The sequence below is a fragment of the Leptosomus discolor genome, chromosome 2 (assembly GCF_034619465.1).
Source record: "Leptosomus discolor isolate bLepDis1 chromosome 2, bLepDis1.hap2, whole genome shotgun sequence".
Taxonomy (NCBI): Eukaryota; Metazoa; Chordata; class Aves; order Leptosomiformes; family Leptosomidae; genus Leptosomus; species Leptosomus discolor.
Genome location: NC_141392.1, coordinates 75,482,910 through 75,502,112, shown reverse-complemented (window position 1 = coordinate 75,502,112; position 19,203 = coordinate 75,482,910). Strand labels below are relative to the sequence as shown.

At 44.4% G+C, this 19,203-nt stretch overlaps 1 protein-coding gene across 1 annotated transcript; it reads right to left on the bottom strand.

The window, feature by feature from the left end:
• Positions 1-281: 281 nt before the first annotated feature.
• TRAF3IP2 (TRAF3 interacting protein 2) lies at positions 282-18,918 on the bottom strand. The gene is made up of 9 exons (XM_009954158.2): positions 18,903-18,918; positions 17,907-18,662; positions 14,634-14,823; positions 12,226-12,401; positions 10,700-10,788; positions 8,833-8,901; positions 6,406-6,522; positions 5,150-5,224; positions 282-429 (listed from the first exon to the last, which is right to left on the bottom strand). The coding sequence occupies exons 1-9, from the start codon at positions 18,916-18,918 to the stop codon at positions 283-285; spliced, it is 1,635 nt and encodes a 544-aa protein (XP_009952460.2). The 3' UTR covers position 282.
• Between the last annotated feature and the right edge of the window lie 285 nt (positions 18,919-19,203).

Below are 19,203 nucleotides of genomic sequence, written 5' to 3'. Positions count from 1 at the left end.
TTAAAGGAATATGTTAAAAACAGATGTCAAAGTAAAACTGGGCTTTCTTTCCATTTGCAGCTTATTTTGAAATCTAGAGAAAAAGAGTTCTGCCCCATCAGCTTCAGAAATAGATGTTTAACATGGTAGAGAACAAGCCGAGCCTGAGTTACCCAAGACAACCAATTCCTTTAGCAGAAAGAGTGTCTTCTGTCATCAAAAAGAGCCATCTGGAAAAGTGCTGTCTCCCTGCCAAGAACAACCCTTTAACAACTGCTTTTCGTGCACTTTAAGTAATAATGTTCATAACGGTACAACCTGGAGTGTTGGTAAAGGTCCTATTGGAGGAGCAACATATTCCTCCTCCCTCAGTAACCGCAAAAGGATGTTCTTCTTATTCTTTGGCCAGTTATAAATGTGAGTGTTCTGCAGCCAGGTAGGCACGTGTTCCTGAAAAACAAGGGGAAAAAAAAAGCGAAATCCCATAAATCCTCCTGAATCCGTACCAGAATCTTGCAGATTTCATCAGACCCTGCCAAGCAAGATTTCATTTTGTCTGTTCTAGGCAATTCCCACAACAAGAAGAAATTTTAATTTGGCTTCAGAATTGTATTTGGGTTCCTAAATAAATGAACTTTGTGTGATCTCACAGCTTGCCTGTCTCTCTTTCTTTTCTGCCATCACGTTGGCTAATTTCACCGCATTTCAAAGGGAGTCTGATCTCAATGACAGGCATCTAAGGGCTTGTGAAAATAAACATTGAGAAGAGAGGGGAGGCATTTCAGTGCCCCTAGCAGGGAAAGGCTGCCACCTTAGTAGCTGCTGAAGGATCCACACAACATGTTCAACCTTGAGATGAGAATGAATAGGGAAGGACCGGGACCCCAGGGGAGCATTTCTCATCCTGGTAGCCTTCTCCCCTCCTCCTCTTGCACCTTCCTTCAGCAAGTGCGGTGTCCTCTGGCCGCCTCCTGAGCAGGAGGCTGGGGCCAATGCTGAGCTCAAGGAGAGGCTAATGCATCTCCAGATGAGTAGGGTCAAACCTCCACCACTCCCTGCATTCTGGGAAAGATGCAGCTTTCAGAGGGGTTGGCTAAACTCCATTAACATAATGAAGCTGGGATCACCATGGCCCTGGACAGTGGCAGTGGGCTGATGGAGGGGAGCCTGCTTAGATCTCATGTTCCCATGTCTCCGCAGCCTTGGGAGGTTTCCATATGGACAGCCTGGATGCGTAGGCGTGAAGGGATATTATCATACCACTAATTAAAAGAGGGTCAAAGACTGATCCTTGACCAAAACCAGCTCATGTCCACTGTAGAGATGGAGATTTCTTTTTGGAGCGCTGTTGTTGGAGACACTAGAACACAGCCAAAGTGAGACAGCAGGTAAGCAACATAAGCAGTCAAGATATCCAGCACTTGCTCCCTGGACCTCTTGTTTAACAGGACAGTATTTTCCCAAGGTGGTCCCTGCTAGGGGCAGGACAGTCCCTGTCGAGCCAGTGGAGGTAGCTCCAAAAGGACAGAGCAAAAAGCTGCTGGTGTGCACCACATCTCTGGCGCCTCGCCAGGGGATGCCCTGGCATGGGCAGCACGTGTCCTGCCTGCCAGCAAACAACCTAGCTGCAGTCCAAATCTTCCATTCCCAAGCCTCATGCTTCTCAAATTGGCTGTCTTTGCCTTGACCTGTACAGCTGTACAAACGGGGCTGCATTGTTTCCACTGCTCAGGAAGTGGTTTGTGTTCATTGATGCCACCACTTTGTTAGATCTATTGGATTTATGTATAAGAAGAAGGAGGTAAGTCACACAGGCACCTGCAGACCCAGTAGTCTGACTTCACCTAGGCTTTTCAACAAGCAGCTTGGTGAGTGGCCTTCCTCTTTCTTCATTGGCCGAGAAAGTACAGGTTTTGGTCAATGGTCTCCCCAAAGTGGGGTTTTGAAAATGTTGCTCCTCCAGGTGGACACCTTACTGCCCAACGAGTCTAAGATCCCGCAGCGTTCCCTTTGGTAGGAGCACAGACAAGATCTCTTACCTCCACCTGCAAGTCTGTTTTTTGCATAGGAACGGATTTTAATCTTTGTGAACTTTACCCCTTTGACAAAGCTGTTTGAAATTAGCCAAGAGATTCAAATGTTACTCAAAGAAAGATAACTATGTTTGCATGCACGTGCACACCTTTATTACATAAAATTTGTTTCTTTACTAAATCTTGTTAAGAGCTATAGAAGGAAATGCAATGAAATACAGCAAGCATTTACCAAATGAGCCCTCTCTCTGTCTTTGATAAGAAATTACATTTTTTGGAGGAAGGAAATGCAGTAGACGTAGTAGGTCTGGACTTCAGTAAAGTATTTGATATAGGTCCACATGGGAAATCATTAGTTAAGCTTGAAAAGATGGAAATTAGTGTGAGAAATGTATAGTAGGTAAGAAAGCAGCAAGTGGGGATATAATGAGAGAGGCACTATACATCCAGAGGCAGGCTCTGCGCCTTTCTTCCAGAACTGCTCCTGCGCCAATTTCATTTAATATCCTCCATAATGAACTCGGTGCAAAAAGCACCTGCGCGCTAATCAACTCTGGCAATAATTTTAACTTGAGGGAGGTGTGTAGGGGTAAAGGAGTAACTATAGCTGCTATTTTGATCCAGAAGGAGAGCAGAGAAAGTGAGAAGGGGGCTTTTCCTTGCCATGCGACACCGGCTGTCATTGCGGGTGGGAGTAATTGGAAAATGGTTACCACCTTGTTAATTTTTTTTTTTATTCGGCTGTGTATCTGCAAGCTGAGAGGAAATTCTCTCTACGCTGTGGAAAGAATATTTGATAACTCTGAGGATCGAAGTGGTAGGAAGAGGGCAGGGATTATTACTGCAGAGGGCAGGGCTGTGTCGGCAGAGCATGGTTTGAGCAATCCTGGCACCGACCCTGCTCACCTCACCCCTCTGGCTGCCTCTGCTCTGCCAGAGGGAGCCTCCAGGATGGGGCAATCACAGCTTAATGCTTTGGTCATTGGGTGACCAGATCAGGAGGACACATTTCGGTGGACTGGCTTGATGCAAGGCTTGAACCAGCAAGACCCAGTTTTTCTTTAGCAGTGTACAACGTGAAGCTGGAAACGTGAGTTCCACCTTAACTGTGTGTTCTGCTTTTCCCCTTCATAATTCAATTTCCTGATGAACATTCTTTGAATCACATAGATCCCTTCCTGTTGGAGGTCGACTGACTTTCACATACCAGCAGTGCTTTATAACGTGCTTTGTATGAGATTAACTCATCTAATAGCCACGACCCCAGATGAAAACTTCCAAACCTTGCTTTCCTGCTTTTCCACTGCCAGCTGCAGTAGTACTTGAACATGTAAAAGACAGCATAAAAAAAATGAAATGAAATGAAAGTAATTTGCCCACCAACATAATCCAATTGTGCATATACATGGCGTTTTTCAGGTACCTCACTTTCTCTGACTAACCACAGACTTCATTACTGCAACTTGTACAGGCTCTGGTGCTCTCCTTCCACCCCTGATGCCCTCAGTTATATTCTCAGTAACTAGTTAGACGAAGGTAGGTGATGAACCGAAGAAATGTGTTCAGGAAGAGAGCAAAGCTTAACAGCAATAGAAAATGCTGATCTGCATAATTTAGATGAGAAAGGCACCTAGAAAAACTGAAGGGCGATGTGGACTACAGAGGATGGGCAGGAAGGCTGCCTGGAGCCTGCTGGTTTGATAGGAGCAGCTGAATAAACCAACCCTGGAAACTCCTTATAGATCACTGCTATATGCTAAATAGACTTCTGATACATAAAGTTCAGCCAAAATTAACGTAAGTTTATTGTTCTTGTGTCTGCCTCAGGGCCCAGAGGCAGCTCTATGCCTGCTGGGCCAGCTCTCCCTGCAACCGTTCCGGAGCCAAGTGGCTGCTCTGTTCGCACGGCAGGCACTCAAGCAGCCCCCAAGGTGAGGGGCAGTCCTGCCCTTCCCCTCTGATCAAGCTGCAAAGACTGACTGAAAATGCTGACCACTTCCCTGCCTTTGGTCTGCCCAGTTCCCACCAGTGCTGTCTCCCAGCTTTTCGCTGTTAAGGCAGGTACCAAACTGAGGTCATTCGGGAAGGGAGCTGAATGACTGAAATACCCGAGGTACTGTTCATTCCAAAGGACCTCACGTATTTTACAAACCCAGGGACATATTTTCAAACTTCTGAGCTTATATTAAATTTGTGCCTAAATAAAGAACTTCATTACACTAAAACCTACAAGTGCAGTGGGGCATCAAAGCCCTACAATCATTGATAGCATTGTTTAAATTTTGACTCATGTTCCAAAATTTAGGCACCCAAAGAAAGATAAAGAATCTTTCCCTACTTTTCCAAAATGCAGCTGCACCTAGGGGTAACATGACAGCTACCCAAAGTGCACACAGCATTGGGTGATGAAAAGTGAGCACAAATACAATACATCCGTTCTACGTTTGGGGAAGAATGCAATTTTTTCAACTATAACTGAAGCCATTTAACTTTTCTGGCCTTGTAAAAATCTAAGAGATTCTCTCAGAGTGAAGAAGTCAGGAATCTGCTGCATTACTTAGTTCTTATTCTCAAATGAATCTTCAAAACCTATAAGGAGGGCAGATGAAATTGCAAGTCCTAAAAAATCTTATAGTTTGCCTTTGATGGGCCCATCAGAGTTCAAGCAACAGCCTAGTACTCTATTATTTATTATCCTCTTTATTTTTATATTCTTAACCCACCCTCTTCCAGATCCTCACTTCACATCAGTCATAAATCTCTCCCATCTCACTCATCGGCATTACATCTGGACAAAATTATAAAAGGGTTAATACAAAAAGCATGCTTGCTGGATAGATTGTCTCTCTCCATTTAAATTCTTTCAATGCTCAAGACAATTTGAGTTTTAGGTGTACATTCGTCATCAGAAATACATTTATGCGCTGATTTATATTGTGGATGAAATGTTTTTTTATTTGTATGTACATAAAACTATAAACTTTTCGTGTAAAATGTAGCTTTGGAACATTACTAGTGGTATATTAAGAACCAAGAAATTGAGTGTTTGCATTTTAAGATTTCAGCCGATGCACTGTGATCAAAATAATATGTGCTTAATCATGCAACAAGTACATATATGCAGGTATGTATGTTACCTTTTTGGCATTTGGAAAAAGCACAGGGATGAATCTGAAGTTCATACTTCCTTGTTGTATAAACTCGATCTGCATCTAGAATAGAACAAATTGCCAGATTTATTGTAACGACACGTTAATTTTTCTTCGCATGCAGGTAAATCCTATGCGTAAAAACATTTGTTGCTTACTTAAACTGCTCTTCTGTTAAGTGATTTGATCTATTGCTGGTGGACTCGGTATCATTTTGTTTGGCCACTTAATCTGATTCTTCATTACTACAGAAAGGATAGAGGAAAGATCTGTCAAGGTTTCTTCAGTATTTAGTTCTGTGGTGTGAAATAACTGTGGGTTTAGCTGCAGCTGCAATCCTGTGAAGTTCATCTAGAACTGATGAAGTTTGACTTGACTAAGGCCCCTGTTCAGTCTCCAACAGGGTGGAAGATTTCAGCCGGAGGCCAGCTCTGTGTCCAAGCTAGGACCCAGCCTGTTCCCCATGTCCCAGCTCCATGTCTGAACCGGGACCCAGCCTGTCCCCAGTGTCCCCGGACACACACATCCCGGAAGGGTAAGGACAGCAAAGTACTACTGAGAGCTCATCTGGTGGTGACAGGTTCTCAGAAGTTTGACTGCAGGATCAAACTGGGGAATCAGAAGGGTTATAGGGTGAGAAAGGCAGCAAACTGCGAACTGAGGAAGAAAGGATGAGTTTCATGGCACTGTGGGCTCTTCTGGCCTAAGTGTCCATCCTGTGACAGACTGCAGAGATGAGCGTCTGTGACCTCTGCTGGTCCCCGGCCACCCTGCTCCCCCCCAGAAGCCCCCTTTGCAGCTCTGGCCTCTGCTTTGTAATTCCACCTTTCAGTCAGCTTTACTGCTGCCTGAAAAAAGATCTCAGTTATGGGATGGCCGGAGCCATAGGGGCTGGTTTATAGGGAGGAAGGTCAGGCACTGTTAGATAAGATTGTGCTCAGGGCTATATGACAGGGCAACAAGGGCTCAAGAAGGTGAAGGAGGGAAAAAACCATTGAATGATAAAGAATATGGAGAAATAAGATGAGCATGTTTAATAGGATTTTTCTTCCTTGAACCTCTTAGCAGATGTTAATGAGCATACGGAGCTGAAGAGAGGGAGGATTAATGAATTCCAAAGGGGGGTGTTTAACTATGGGGATTAGGGAAAACAAAGCAAAGAACCTGCCATTTGGAGACAGATTTGTCTTTTGAGAAGAAGAGACAGAATCGTTGTAAAACAGCAAATGCATGTCCTTGCTTACCATCCTGTGGATGTATTTAGTATGTAAGCCGTGTTCATCCCTGTCCAGCTGGGATTCAGCCCCTTCCACATCCTGTTTGTATTTTGGACTGATTGCTATGATTATCATCACCGTCTTCTGTTAGGGAGAAAAGCACTTTTATGAAATTGGGAAACGCAGCGTGTTTAGTAGAGGCAGATCGGAAATCTGCCAGTTTGTGTTTTAAGTGATCTTTATGTTCTTGGCAAACACGAGAGGATCTCATTCATTCTGGCAGGAAATACAGGAGAACTCGTACACTCGTTCTCCTCATTATTTCTCGAGATCTCATAATATAGAAAATCCAAATGTCAAGAGATATATTAGCAGCTACCAGCTTACAGTTGGAATCCCTGTAATAAAAAGCTACTTTTTATCAGTGTAGAGCATCTATGTACATACACAGAAAAGTTTTATCTTCAAATTCAGACCTAAATGTTTTCCAACAGCTTATGTAAAAGTGCATCTATTTAACCATCTATGGCTTTTTATACATAAAGCCACTAAAGGCAGTGGTCTATGGAACCTACATTTAGGGCTCTCAGCAACAGAGATGACAATTTCTTTTGCTGATCTTAGCGGCCAAGTGTGCAGAGAGGTGGCTGCGCAGATAGGTGGGCTGTTGCGGGTGGCCTGGGCAGGTTTAGAGGTACCTGGCAGCTCTGTCCCACATTGCTGCCATGGGCCGAAGGCAATGCTCCTTGCCTTGCCTGTGACCTCTTTAATCCCAGGCCCCCACTGAGCTCAGGTTTCTACAGAGGGGCCATCCTTCATATCTGGGAAACGTCTTTCCTTCTTAATGGTAGGCCAGTGAAGAGGCTCAGCAGATGAAAGCCTCCTACTTGTGTTTACCTAGGGCCTGTCTTTCATCTCCGCCACATCAGGCTGTGTAAGGTTTCCAAGTCTGTGGCTCATAGTCAGCCTGGCACCTAATTAACTCTTTCCTTCTGTGCAATATCAAGGGAATTTGCCCCATCACAGGGTCAAATACGGTAAGGAGCCATTATCCCTTACACTGACTTAACATACTCCAGAATTACTTTTGCTTGTGCCTGACATGCATGTAAGCACTTACAGATGTTGAGGGTTTGCAGAGACATGCCCTGTTGCACACATCCCCCTGCTTGTGTCCAAGCAGTCCCTTCTTCCTCACACGTGTAAGGGTTTTGAAGTTAGAAACTGCCTCTACAGTCAATCGAGGAAAACAAACATGTCTGGGGCAGGCGGTCGGAGAAGGATCCTCACGTGGAAGCAGGGAATTGCTCTCTGCACATACTGGTCTCTCCTACTGACTGTGCAGGAGTCCCAAAGGAGATCTGCCAGTTTGTATTTTTCAAGTGAAAACAATGTTCTTGGCAAAAGTGAATTCACCCTGGCTTCTAGTTTCAGTGCCTCCATTACACACGGTGAGGCCAAGCCTGCTTTGTCCTGATGAAAGTCCCAAAAGGCATTGCCACAACAGAGGCCCCAACCTGGCTCTACATGCAGTACTACCATGCCTGCATGGGAGTGAACTTGAGCTAAGGTGTCCTCCTGGACACCTTTAGGAAACCTGTGTAGTGCTGTCTCAGACGGCTGAGCTTCCTTGCTCAGGTGGGAGAGAGCCCACCACTTTGTCATCCTGTTCCCAAACCACAGAGATGTGCCCAGAGCGAGTCAGAGGTCTGGTGGCTACCCAGCAAGGCACAAATCAGGAAGGCACCCCATGACGGCCTGTGTCCAGCGACAGAATCGCCAGTTTGTGTCCAGCTGTGCTGGTATAATGGGACCACTTGGCTTGATCGTAAAGGAGATGTGCACCCACTGCTCAGCTGAACTTCAGAGGAAGTTGTTGCTGCAGGGAACTGCACTGGCAGCAACATGAAACTCTATTCAGTTCTAGATACAAAGCGATGAGAGCACATCTACCATTTGACTAACGGAATACCCATTTCCAGTTTACAGATAGGATGGTTTATCAAGAAGAACCCTTCAGTGGTTTAGATAGCAATGTAAAAGCTACAGGTGGGAAGCAGGATGAACATTAGCCACTACTATGCAGCCTGGGATGAAATACAGACTATCATTTTAACCAAGCATAGCTAAAACACACTATTTAAAAATGAGATGGAGGAACAACTTGTCCAATGGCAGCTTCAGGCTGAATGTAACAGCCAGCATTGGAATTTGGCAGGAATGCCAGGATTAGCACTTCATTTCTTAAAGAAAGAGCTTTGGGACCATAGGATACAAAAGTGAGTGAGATTTGCCTATGCTCTCTCTGCAAGGACTCTGCCATTTCTGTGGGGGCAGGGAAGGTGATAGCAGGGTCCTGCATTTTGATTCTACTAGCATGTTGCTATTAGAATAATTCAACCATTTTCCTCAGATCACCTCTGCCATGAACAAGGTTAAATTGCCTTTACATACATCACCTAGGTAGCGCTCCATCCACTTAATGATGTCAATACCTCGTACCGTGTCCTCAAATATATCAATCTGCAAAAGAATGAAAGTCTGTGGTGAGCATCCTTTCACCTCCCCTCCTCATTTGGTGGCACTGGAAAAGCACCTGCTCTTTTCCTCAGGTTCTAACATGCATGCCTAATTCCCTTAGGAGAGAAATGTGTGCATGCACAACTTTCCCTGCAGTCCGGAGTCAAGCTGGACAGGCACCCCAGGCAGGCAGAGGGGGCTGTTGTAGGCACACCACTGGGCTCCCACTCAGCCAGCCGTCTGACCAGCCGCTCTGCCCTGCCAGCTCCCAACTCCCAGGCATTTTCTGCTCAATGGAACAAGACACAACCACTGCTGGTGAACGTTAGATATGTGATGTTTGCAAAATGGCTTTCTTGCCTTTCTGTACACCTCATGAAAGTGGATGGCTGGTCCCCTTCTCTATCTGTATAGCTGCAAATGTCCACTATTTTCTGGCTGCAAGGGTATATACTGAGTGTCAAGTTTTAGCTTCATACTGAGCTAAATTTTCAGGGTGTGTGATGGGATGTCAGCCAGGTCACAGATACTGGACACACTAACCCAGACTTCAGTGACAGCAGAGAGGTGGAGGACTTCATAGGACTGAATATGACCAACGCCGCTCACTTCCCTGCAGGCTCCATAAGCCCAGAAACTGGCAATCAATGACTGACCAACGGAGTAAATATTAACTTCTCCAAGCTTTTCATAGAAGAGTCATGTTCTGCTCTAAGGTCTTTCTTTTTCACTTTTTGAAAGTAGAGAGCATATTTGTTTCCCTGCTTTGGGGCCTTTTTGCTGTATTTATTATTCTGCAGCAGGCTCCAAAAATTGCCTGTCCAGCAAAGGTGCTACTAATGAGCCTTCTACTCCATACCTCTATGGTGCTCAAAGCTTTCTTATGAATTGGTCATAGTACAGAACTGCTGGAGAGAGGTATAATGGCAGTCTCTGGAAAAAGTCTTTGATTCATGAAAATAAATAAGCATGTGCAGAGCCCCCCACTGAGTCTCATTCAGTTTAATGATAGCCACTTGCTTAAATGCTTTCCTGAATTGAAGCCAAAGAGTGAAGGTTGAGGGGTCAGATAGCATATGCACTTGAAGTAAGAAAATATGAATCAAGATTTTGATGAACACCAAATCCTAGAGCCTCTGTGGATGGTTCCCTTCAAGAGGGCCATTATGATGAAGCAAACTCACAAGAAGTTAAATGAAAATCTGGATGGCTTATGGGATTAGACAGTAGGACATAGACCATTTCAGGCCAGTGATTTTAGAATCCCTTTTGAAAGTATAACAAAGCAAATGAGACCATAAGATGGGCTGTTTCATTAAGCTCTGTGAAATACACTCATTTTAGATCATTTTTTAGCAGAAAGGTATTCACATCTGAAGCATAAACGATGTAATAGCATCACAGAAAAAAAGCTGGGATGGGATGAACATGAAAATTGACCTTTTTTAATATTGATATTACAGATCAAATATGAGACAATGTTAATGGAATAGCTCACAAAGCCTCACACTATTGCCCATCTGGTATCTGGTGTCACGAAATGAAATTTTCCAGGGTCATTATGAAAACAAATTTCAAAGCATAAAATCCAGTTAAAATGTGAGCAAACGAAAAGGCAAGTCATTTAAGTTACAACTTTTGAAGCCAAGGCTAATTCATTCTATTTGCATCTTCTTTAACCTGCAAAACAGGATGATAAACAAAAACATTTAAATGGACAATGTATTGTCTCTGCTTTCTAAAAAAAAAGGTCTTTTTTCTCCCCTGCTTGGAAGTCATACTCTCCTGAAGGAATACTTACAGCAGTTTGAAATCCATTTACAAGCAGGAAGTTCACAAATTTCATAACCTCCACCGCTGTGTCCACTGAATAGGTTATAAAGACCTTGCCTAGGAGAGAGAGTCCATGTGAATATGCGATACATTGAAGTACACCATTTGGAGGGTGAGACTTTCACAGTCCTCCTTTTCCACCGCGTTGCGGGTTCTGCCCACCTACGCCTCTGGATTATTCACAAAATGGATGCGGGATAGCGCAGTGGCTTGGTGTTGAACTCAACCCCCTGTACAGAAACCTTGCTCTAGATTTAAGTTCCTTCTGCCTTGCCGCTGGCAAGCGCCCCTGTGGAAGCTGCAGAAGGTAGCAGCACTCTGCTGCTCACCCTGCCCTGCTGCCAGAGCTGCTTCTTCTCCAGCCCTTTGGCGTCTATAAGGTTGGGCCCTCACCCAGAGCTTGTGCCACCTGCGCTGGCTGCAACCAGCGCAGCTTTCCCCCAGACCTCATTGATCTGAGAGCTGGAGGGGCCCTTACACATGCCGTACTGCCTCCCCTTACAGCAGCATTAACCCCCTGTGGAGGCAGGATGGAAGGCTGATGATAGAAATGTCTTTAGCTGTCCTTGCCATCATGGAAGGAGTTTTCTTACTAACCAAAGAATCATGGATTTGCAGGTCAGGGTAAGCCAGCTGGCTAATCTAATGCAGCTGTGCATGTATCACAAATGACACAATTTTATCCAGTAATTCCTGTATCTAGGACACACGGACTGATAAAGTAGGGTCTGTCCAAGAGTGGTATCTGGTGTCATAACTCACTCCTACCGGCCAGAGAGATGAAACTCTCTGGATTTGAAAGGTGATATGCAAAATGAATAAAGGAAAAATCAAAACCTCAAAAGAGATGTGGAGGGTTCTTAGCAATGGTGTATCATCTCACTTGCTAGCCAACCCGGCATTAAGAAGGAAGCCAGTTTTCTGAAACCTGACTTTGTCCTAAGAGTTGAAGGGTGACAGTGTTTCAGGTGCTGGTGGCAGGGGAAGCTCCTCAGCCAGAGCCTGTGCCGCCCTCAGCCCTCAGTGTGGGCTCCCGGCCCAAAGTCCTTTCCACTCACCAGGTCAGGGAGAAACCGAGATCGAGACTCAACATATTTTTCTGGTTTGGGACAGGCAGAAACACTTTAGCCTTAGGGCTTTGTTTGTTATTAGTCTTTTACTGTAAGCTTCAGTGCCTGCTGCCTCAAAGGGACATCCTGTTTAGCAAGAAGTCATGAAAGCATTCTAAATGCTATTTATTTTTTGTAAACAAAATAACAAGCAATTAATGACAATTGTGCTTTCAGGATTCAAGGGGATCATTCCATCCCACCAAACACAAACCCTCACACCCTACAGATGTGATGACACTCGATAGTTTCTTTTCTCGTTGTCTTTGTGTCTCAATGTTGTTCCCCCTGCCTTCTCCCCGCCCCCTCCCCCCGAGTTTTCCCACCTAAAGCTGTCGGGCTGTGCTGTAAAGTCTTGCACAGAAAAAATTTGCTAACTACTTACGCAACTCCTCCGGCAAATTGCTGGTTCTCAGAGTTCCCTTGGCTGCAGGGTTACTGAGAGGTCTCGGGACGGCAGCTGGAGATGGAAAATTGTCAGAAGGACAACAGCATGCTTCATCTGGGCCACATGCCTTGGGGGGCAGCTGCCCATTAGGTAGCTGGTTGTATATCTGGTTTCTACAAAGAAAAGCAAGTGAGGATTTAAAAAATATTTCTTTTCAGGAAAATTTCAGGGTTTTTTTTCTTTTAATAACACACTGAGAACTTTATCTGCATATTAGCTAGGAAAAGTTCTTGTAGAAATGCTTGGCTCGGCATTTCTACTTAGTTATTACAGCACCTTTTGAATGGATACCTTGGTGACAGTCTACCTCAAGAAGCACTTTACTGCAGAAGCAACTTTAGCCACAGGAAGTAAATGCACTTCATAGCTGAAAGCTGTTCAGTTTGCAATTAGCAGAAGCAAAGGCCATTGCTAAGCAAGAAATAATGCCTTGTTGTGGATGTTGTTACGCACATAAGGGAGCAGGGTGGCACTTGGGTAACCTCTTCCCATTATCTAAAGGGTGCTTCATAGCAGCTCGAATGCTCTCAGGATATCCCATCCAGCACAGGAGGAACAGCACAAGGTGGGGATTGAGAAAAGTGTGGATACAAGGGCACCCCACCTCCAGCTCTGGCACAGCTTGGAGGGTCTCCAGTTTTGGACAAAACTCAAAGTTTTGCTAAAGGGAACAAAGTTAATTTCTTGACCAGCAACAACAGACCCAACGAGGGTTTCTTATGTTAGAGATCTGTGCTCCAGACCTGCAATAACCTTGCCTAACGTCTTTTCCATTTTAACAAACAGAGAGAGAGGGATGATTTTAGAAGCTTAGCAGTTCTTGACCTACTACAATTCAGCTTTACAGTTTAAGTCGATAGGAAGGGGAATCTATAGAGATTTTTACGTGAGGTGTGCTTGGAATCTGCTGGGTTGAATCTGTTGCATGAGTGTTAGGTTTCTCTGAGAGCTTTTCCCCACAGAGCAGTGATGTTTAGTCAATCAAGCCCACTCTCTTTTTTTTTCTTTGCCTTCCTTAAATGAATGATGACAGGCTGGTCACAGCATGTTTTCTGTTGTCACATTAAGATTTGGTTTATTCATTTTGGTACAGATGTTTTCTGTTACAAAATACTCTATAGGCAAATATTACCAACATATAACTGCTGTTCCTGGAATAAGCATGCAAACACCAGCCATGCAGCCGCAGGACAGACCCTGCATATTCTGGAAGTACTAAGAAAAGCAACACCTACCTCATCAACAGCCACAAAAAACTACCCTGTCACTGATTTACAGATCTTCCCAAAACTTCACCTTATCTAAAAAATGTGCCAAAAACTGGGAGTCTGTTTTTAAATTTTACTACTGCAAAGGATACCCACTATTCCTTAGTATTTTTACATTTTCATACAAACTCTTCACTGCAATTATCTCTGATGCAGGTACAGCCTTATCTTGCTGTCACTTTTCCGTCACAGTCACAGTCCCTAAGTTTTCACCTCAGTCATCCGCCTTTTTTTTTGTCTCACCTATTCTCCCAGTTTTCTGCCAAGACTGTCACATAAGTGGACATTTTCAAACACAGATGCCTGTAAGTTTAGCACTTCTGAAAGTATTGTGTCATTTAAATAAAAAGGGTCTGATTTCAGATGTCCTCAATACCTGAAGCTTCAATTTGTCTTCAGGTAACTGAGTCTGGACAAACCCCTGCATGGATAGTATTTCCCATCTGTTATTTAAGTACTTATAAGGAGGGAGATATAAGGCCTGGTAAATTAATATTTGAAAACCAGTCAAAAAGCCCTGGATGGAAAGTGCTAGATATGTGGTGTTTTATTACTATATGAAAAATCCTAGAAAAGGCTGCAAACTGCAATGTAGAGATACATCAGCGATGAATGGTATTTTGTTCCTTTTTCTCAGCACTACAGAAGAGATAAGAAGGAAATCACTGGAAAGCAATGACTGAGGCGTCCCAGGCTGGTACAGTGTAAAGCTGAAGACCACAGTGAGCTGCTGAACTGACCTTTGCTCTCAAGCAGGAGAGCTCTAAGGTTTCAACTGAGATATTTTCCAACCCCTTATCCTTTTAACCTTCAAGCATTTATCTTCCTTAATGTGTGCATTTCAGGGTGCGCTGTAACAACATATCAGGTATCTGGCTTTGAAGTTCTCTCGGGTAAGGTCAGGCCCCTGTTGGGTGTAAAATAGCAAACAAAGAAAACTACCCAGCGTCTCGCATGTACCCCTACAGCCCGGGCATGCTAACATTACAAGGCTTTAGAACTATTGGTTAAAAGCATAGAAAATTGGATCAGAGAAGCTTCCACTGCACACAAGCCACCCCTCTGAGGTGTACTTACGGGAATCGAGGAGGACCAGGGGAGGAGCACGTCCTCTGGGGCAGTCGGTCTCCAGTGCCCTTGGGAGCATGAAGGTTTGAGTAATTCGGGATGACTTGCTGGGTCGGGCGGATAACTCTTTTGCAAGGTCCAGGAACAGGAGGAAGTGGTTGCGATGTATGTGCAAAATGTTGGTAAGGAACTCTGCCATCTGGGAGGGTGAGAAAGTAAAGGCAACAACTATCATTTCAGCCAATACATTTTTGCCTCAGTTCATGTTTATTCCTTTCCAGGCACGTCCTCCTGCATGTCTTGGGAAACTGAGCAGCTTGGAGGCATTTGCAGGTATCTCGGTCCGAAAGAAGCCAGATTAAGGACCATTTCACAGTCTGAAGTTTCCTATTTCCCATTCATGCTTGGCAGGATTCAGATCCCCACCCTGGGTTGGGCTGTTGGGACAACTGACAGTTAAACATTCAGGGCTGCTTTGTCCCTGCACTTACCATGCCTCAGTGTTTTTTTTGTTTCTTGTGTTTTGTTTTTTTTTTTTTAAATTTCTTTCTGGCAATAACTTCTGAAAATGAATCATCCCAACGTTCTCATGAAAGCAGATGCAAAATCCTGGAACAAATCAGTTTGCAACACTAAGACTAAACAGACTGTGATTATTGTAAATTAAAAGAGAAAAAAGAATCCCTTAGTTTGTTACTTCACCCTGTATGAATTTTCTGCCTAAGTGACCTTTTAAGGCCTTGCTGCTGCTCCTGTTGTCATCCAGGGGGCTGCAGGGGAAGCCCAAAGTGATAATTTTGCTCAATTCTGAAAAACCTTACTGTTGTTGGCTGCACACGCGTAATGCTGTTTAATAACTAATGTACACTGGAACTGTTGGCATAAACTGAAAGAGAAAGCAATGTAAGCTGTTTGTTTCCCAAATGGGGAAAACTATTTTTTTTTTCCCCCAGTCTTTCTGCTCGCCGTTTTCATTAGGCAGCAGCTCTGTGCACTTTCAAGCTGCTGTGCGCAGATCAAAGTCCAGCCTGGCAGGGCTTATTAGCGCTGCATGATTATGGTGTTATGAGCTGGCTCTGAAAGCTGCAGTACTCAAACACTCTTTCCCCCCTCCCAGACTGTTTTTTTAAATCCTTTTAGCTATTTTGGGGTCATGCGTGCCTTTTCCTAGCGGCCATGAGGACTAAAAATTTTTTTTTAAAGAGGAGGGAAAAAAAAGAAAGAATACAAAGCTTTGATGAAATAGTTCAATTCCAGGAGTCAATACTTTAAAAAACCCCAACCAACCCCTCAATTGCAAAGAGATTCCTGATGAAATTGTGTTTGGTGAGATTGTTTTAAGAGATTTTCCTGCTCTGCTGCTTAACTCTTTGTAACAGGACAGGGTGAAAGAGGCTGGCAGAACAAAATTGAAAGTAAATATGGCCTTCTCATGGTTCCTCATGCCCGGCTCTAGGGAAACTGGCAGTCCTCTGTGAGATTCAGTTTGGTTTACAGGTTTTTAGGCCAATGTTTCACCAGCTTCCTTTGCTTCTATCGGATTTTAATGGATGCAACCTCTGCCCTTCAGGAGCACAGCATGGAAAACCATGCGTGCCTGCACACACCAACAGCTCTCATATATAAATACCTGAAATGATGGTCCCATGGCACACAGCATTACTGTGAGGATTTCTTTGACTTCAGAAGCAGTTTTGCTGTTGTATCTCAAATAGCAGGTGTCCGGAGCCAGCTTAGAGCCTACGGGCACAATTGCTATTCCCTGGGAGAGGCGTGTTGCAACACACAAACTGCAGAGCTTTGTTGTGGGTTGCCACTGCCCAACAATTATCTGAAACGCGAGGAGCTGTCAGGAGGTGATTTACGCTGTACTAGGCATGTGAGAAACAGAAGTACAGTTGCCAGCGTCTTGGTCCTGACCAAATCTGCTCCAGCCATCTGAGTTTATTTTATTCTTTTTGCCCTCTGGATATGGTTGAAACAGTACTGATTTTTCTAAAGCAAGCCTTTCAGAGTTCCTGCTTTAAAACAAAATGGCCTCATTTAGTAAATGTCCTACTTCTCACGATGCTCGCTTGTGGAGGAGGTAAATGGAGGTAAATAGTGAGGGGTGTTGTGCAACCAGCTCTTTGTCTGCTTAAAGCTGAACTGAAAAGAGAAGGTACGAAAAGAAAACCAGAGGACATTTTGTAAATGTTCAGCTGTAGACATTGATGAACGTCCAGCTGTAGCTCCTTCCCCTTTACAAAGTCCCAAGATCAGAGGTGAAAACAGAGGCTCTGATATCCTCTCTCTTTCATATACCTAATTACAACACATTGCTGGAATGACAAAACTCCTTAAACAGATGTAATATAAGTGCTGTGGAGTCAACAGAAGGTTAAAAAGAAAAAAAAAGGGGTTATCAGAGCAAGCCTACAGCTTTTTGTTACAAAGCCAGCCCAAAATAGGTTGGGGTCTCATGAGTCTAATGTAATATAAATTATATTAAAACAATGATATTGCTGTTGAATGTTCAAAGCTCACTTCATAACAGATAAAAATCTCAGAGACTGAAAAGGAATACTAATTAATAGCAGGCTGTAAACTGTGTTGTAGCCTCCAAGAGCCAAAACACCCATATTGACAGAGTCACATCAGCGTTCAGTGATACAATCACCAGCAGCTGAGAGGGCTCCATTTTAAGTAATGAGCTTTCATTTCAGCTGACAACAGAAAAAAATGAGGATGATGGATGTCACGCTCGTTTCACATAGAAATAAAACACATGGGTGAGTTTGGTCATAATGCTGGGAGATGCTATTTACAGAGATCAAGGGTAACCTCTCATCCTGATTCTGGCAGGAAATTCTCAACTTCGAGGATTGAAGTGGGAGCAAGGAAAGCTATGAAAACAACAGGAATTAAGTCAGTATAGGAGGCTGCTGAATGGTTGATGCAAGGAGGAAGGAAATGACTGGAATATGAAATAACAGCAGGGAGAAGGCTGTGTACGCGCAGCGTGACCGACAAAGGCTAGTTTCTAGGCAAAATCGTTAGCCTTCATTTGATGAGTAACTGTGACCTCTTTAACTTTTTATCTGGCTCAGAGGTTCTGCATCAGAGCCCAGCTGCATAACCCGAAAATCTGGAAATACAAAATGGACTGCAAATACATGTTTAAAAAGGTTAATAATTGCAAGCTGTACGTTGCCATTAAATACAATAGGAAGACACCAGCTTGGTGAATGATGGCTGTGATACACCCAGAAAAACTCCCATGGGGTGAGCGGTGCTACTCACATGGACCCTGTGGCTGCTGCTCTGCCAGGCAGCGGTGCCCAAAGCAGCCGTGGGCTTGCGAGGAGGCGTTGGGGTGAGGCAAGTGCTGGCACATTGGGCACTGATGATGTTCAGGTCCAAAAAACTCTCTGGAAATCAGTGGTCCTGGGAGGTCCTGGGGATTCAGGACAGACACTAGTGGTAAGGGAGGCTCCAGCTGCCTGATGCCCATGATGTCTCGTGACTGGGAATTGTACCCTGTGTCCACAGTCCCCAGTTCTGCTGGGGGTCTGTTTCCTGAGGGTTGCCGTAACTGTGAACTCCCTTTGCTGCTCTCCTCCAGTGAGTCCTCAGGAGCGTCAGACAAGCTCTGCTCTGATTTACTGGAGTGGTGCCCAGTGTCAGCTGAAAGCTGTCGTCTTGGCTGCATGCCTGGTTTGTCCATAGCTACAAGATGCATCTTGGAGGGAACTACTCCAGCTATTGATTCACCAGGGGAACAGAAGCGTCCACCTCCATCAGGATTGGTATATTTTGACCACAAGCTGCTGTCCAGCTCCACGGACGGTGCTGACTGATGACATGCTGGTGCTCTCCAGAGGCACGATGGTTTGGCCACAGGCTGAGGTGTTCGAGCGACACACAATCTCTGGGATTCCTCATCCTCCATATCCTCTCCAGAAGGCTCCAAAGCCTTTTCCAAGACATGTTCAGGAAATGGGGACCATGGCATGGATTCATCCACTTCAACTGGTATGCTTCGTCCCACAAAAGAGCCTGAAAAAGTGTGAGAATAAACACTGTAGACGGACAGCCATAGAGACAAATGCCTGTCATCAGTCATCACGCAATGACTATGAGCTGGAATACTCAGAAGCAATATGTATTCTTTATACGTCTACGGTTTTAAAAAGACAGGCAGAAAACAGCAAGAAAGGTCTGTCTGAATTTTGGCAAAGCAAGAAAGTAGAGGGTTAGCTGGAGTGTAGCTAGCACAGAGCTATAATTTGGACTAACCTGACACAGAGGCCATTTCCAAGTTTCGTAGTCACACCGGAAATCAGAGTCAGCTGCCTTACTGCAAGGCCAGGATTTTCCAGCGAACTGGAAAACAAGAGAAAGGACTCTTGTGAACATGGTACAGTTTCACACAGGCAATAATCCTAAAATAACTCTATCTCAGAGACTGGAAAAGAAATACCAGTTAGAGTTCTGGAAATCGCATTGCCAAAATTGCAAAACAGATGCTTTTATGGGATTTCTGGAACTTACTGTTCCTGCTGAGGTTGGAGCGGGGGGAAAGCACATGAACTGCCTC

Coding starts and splice junctions, on each gene's coding strand:
- TRAF3IP2 (XM_009954158.2), bottom strand. Junction 8,902..10,699: donor TAAATGGATTTCAAACTGCT/GTAAGTATTCCT, acceptor ATTCTTTTGCAG/ATTGATATATTTGAGGACAC. Junction 5,225..6,405: donor CTAAATACATCCACAGGATG/GTAAGCAAGGAC, acceptor GTTCTATTCTAG/ATGCAGATCGAGTTTATACA.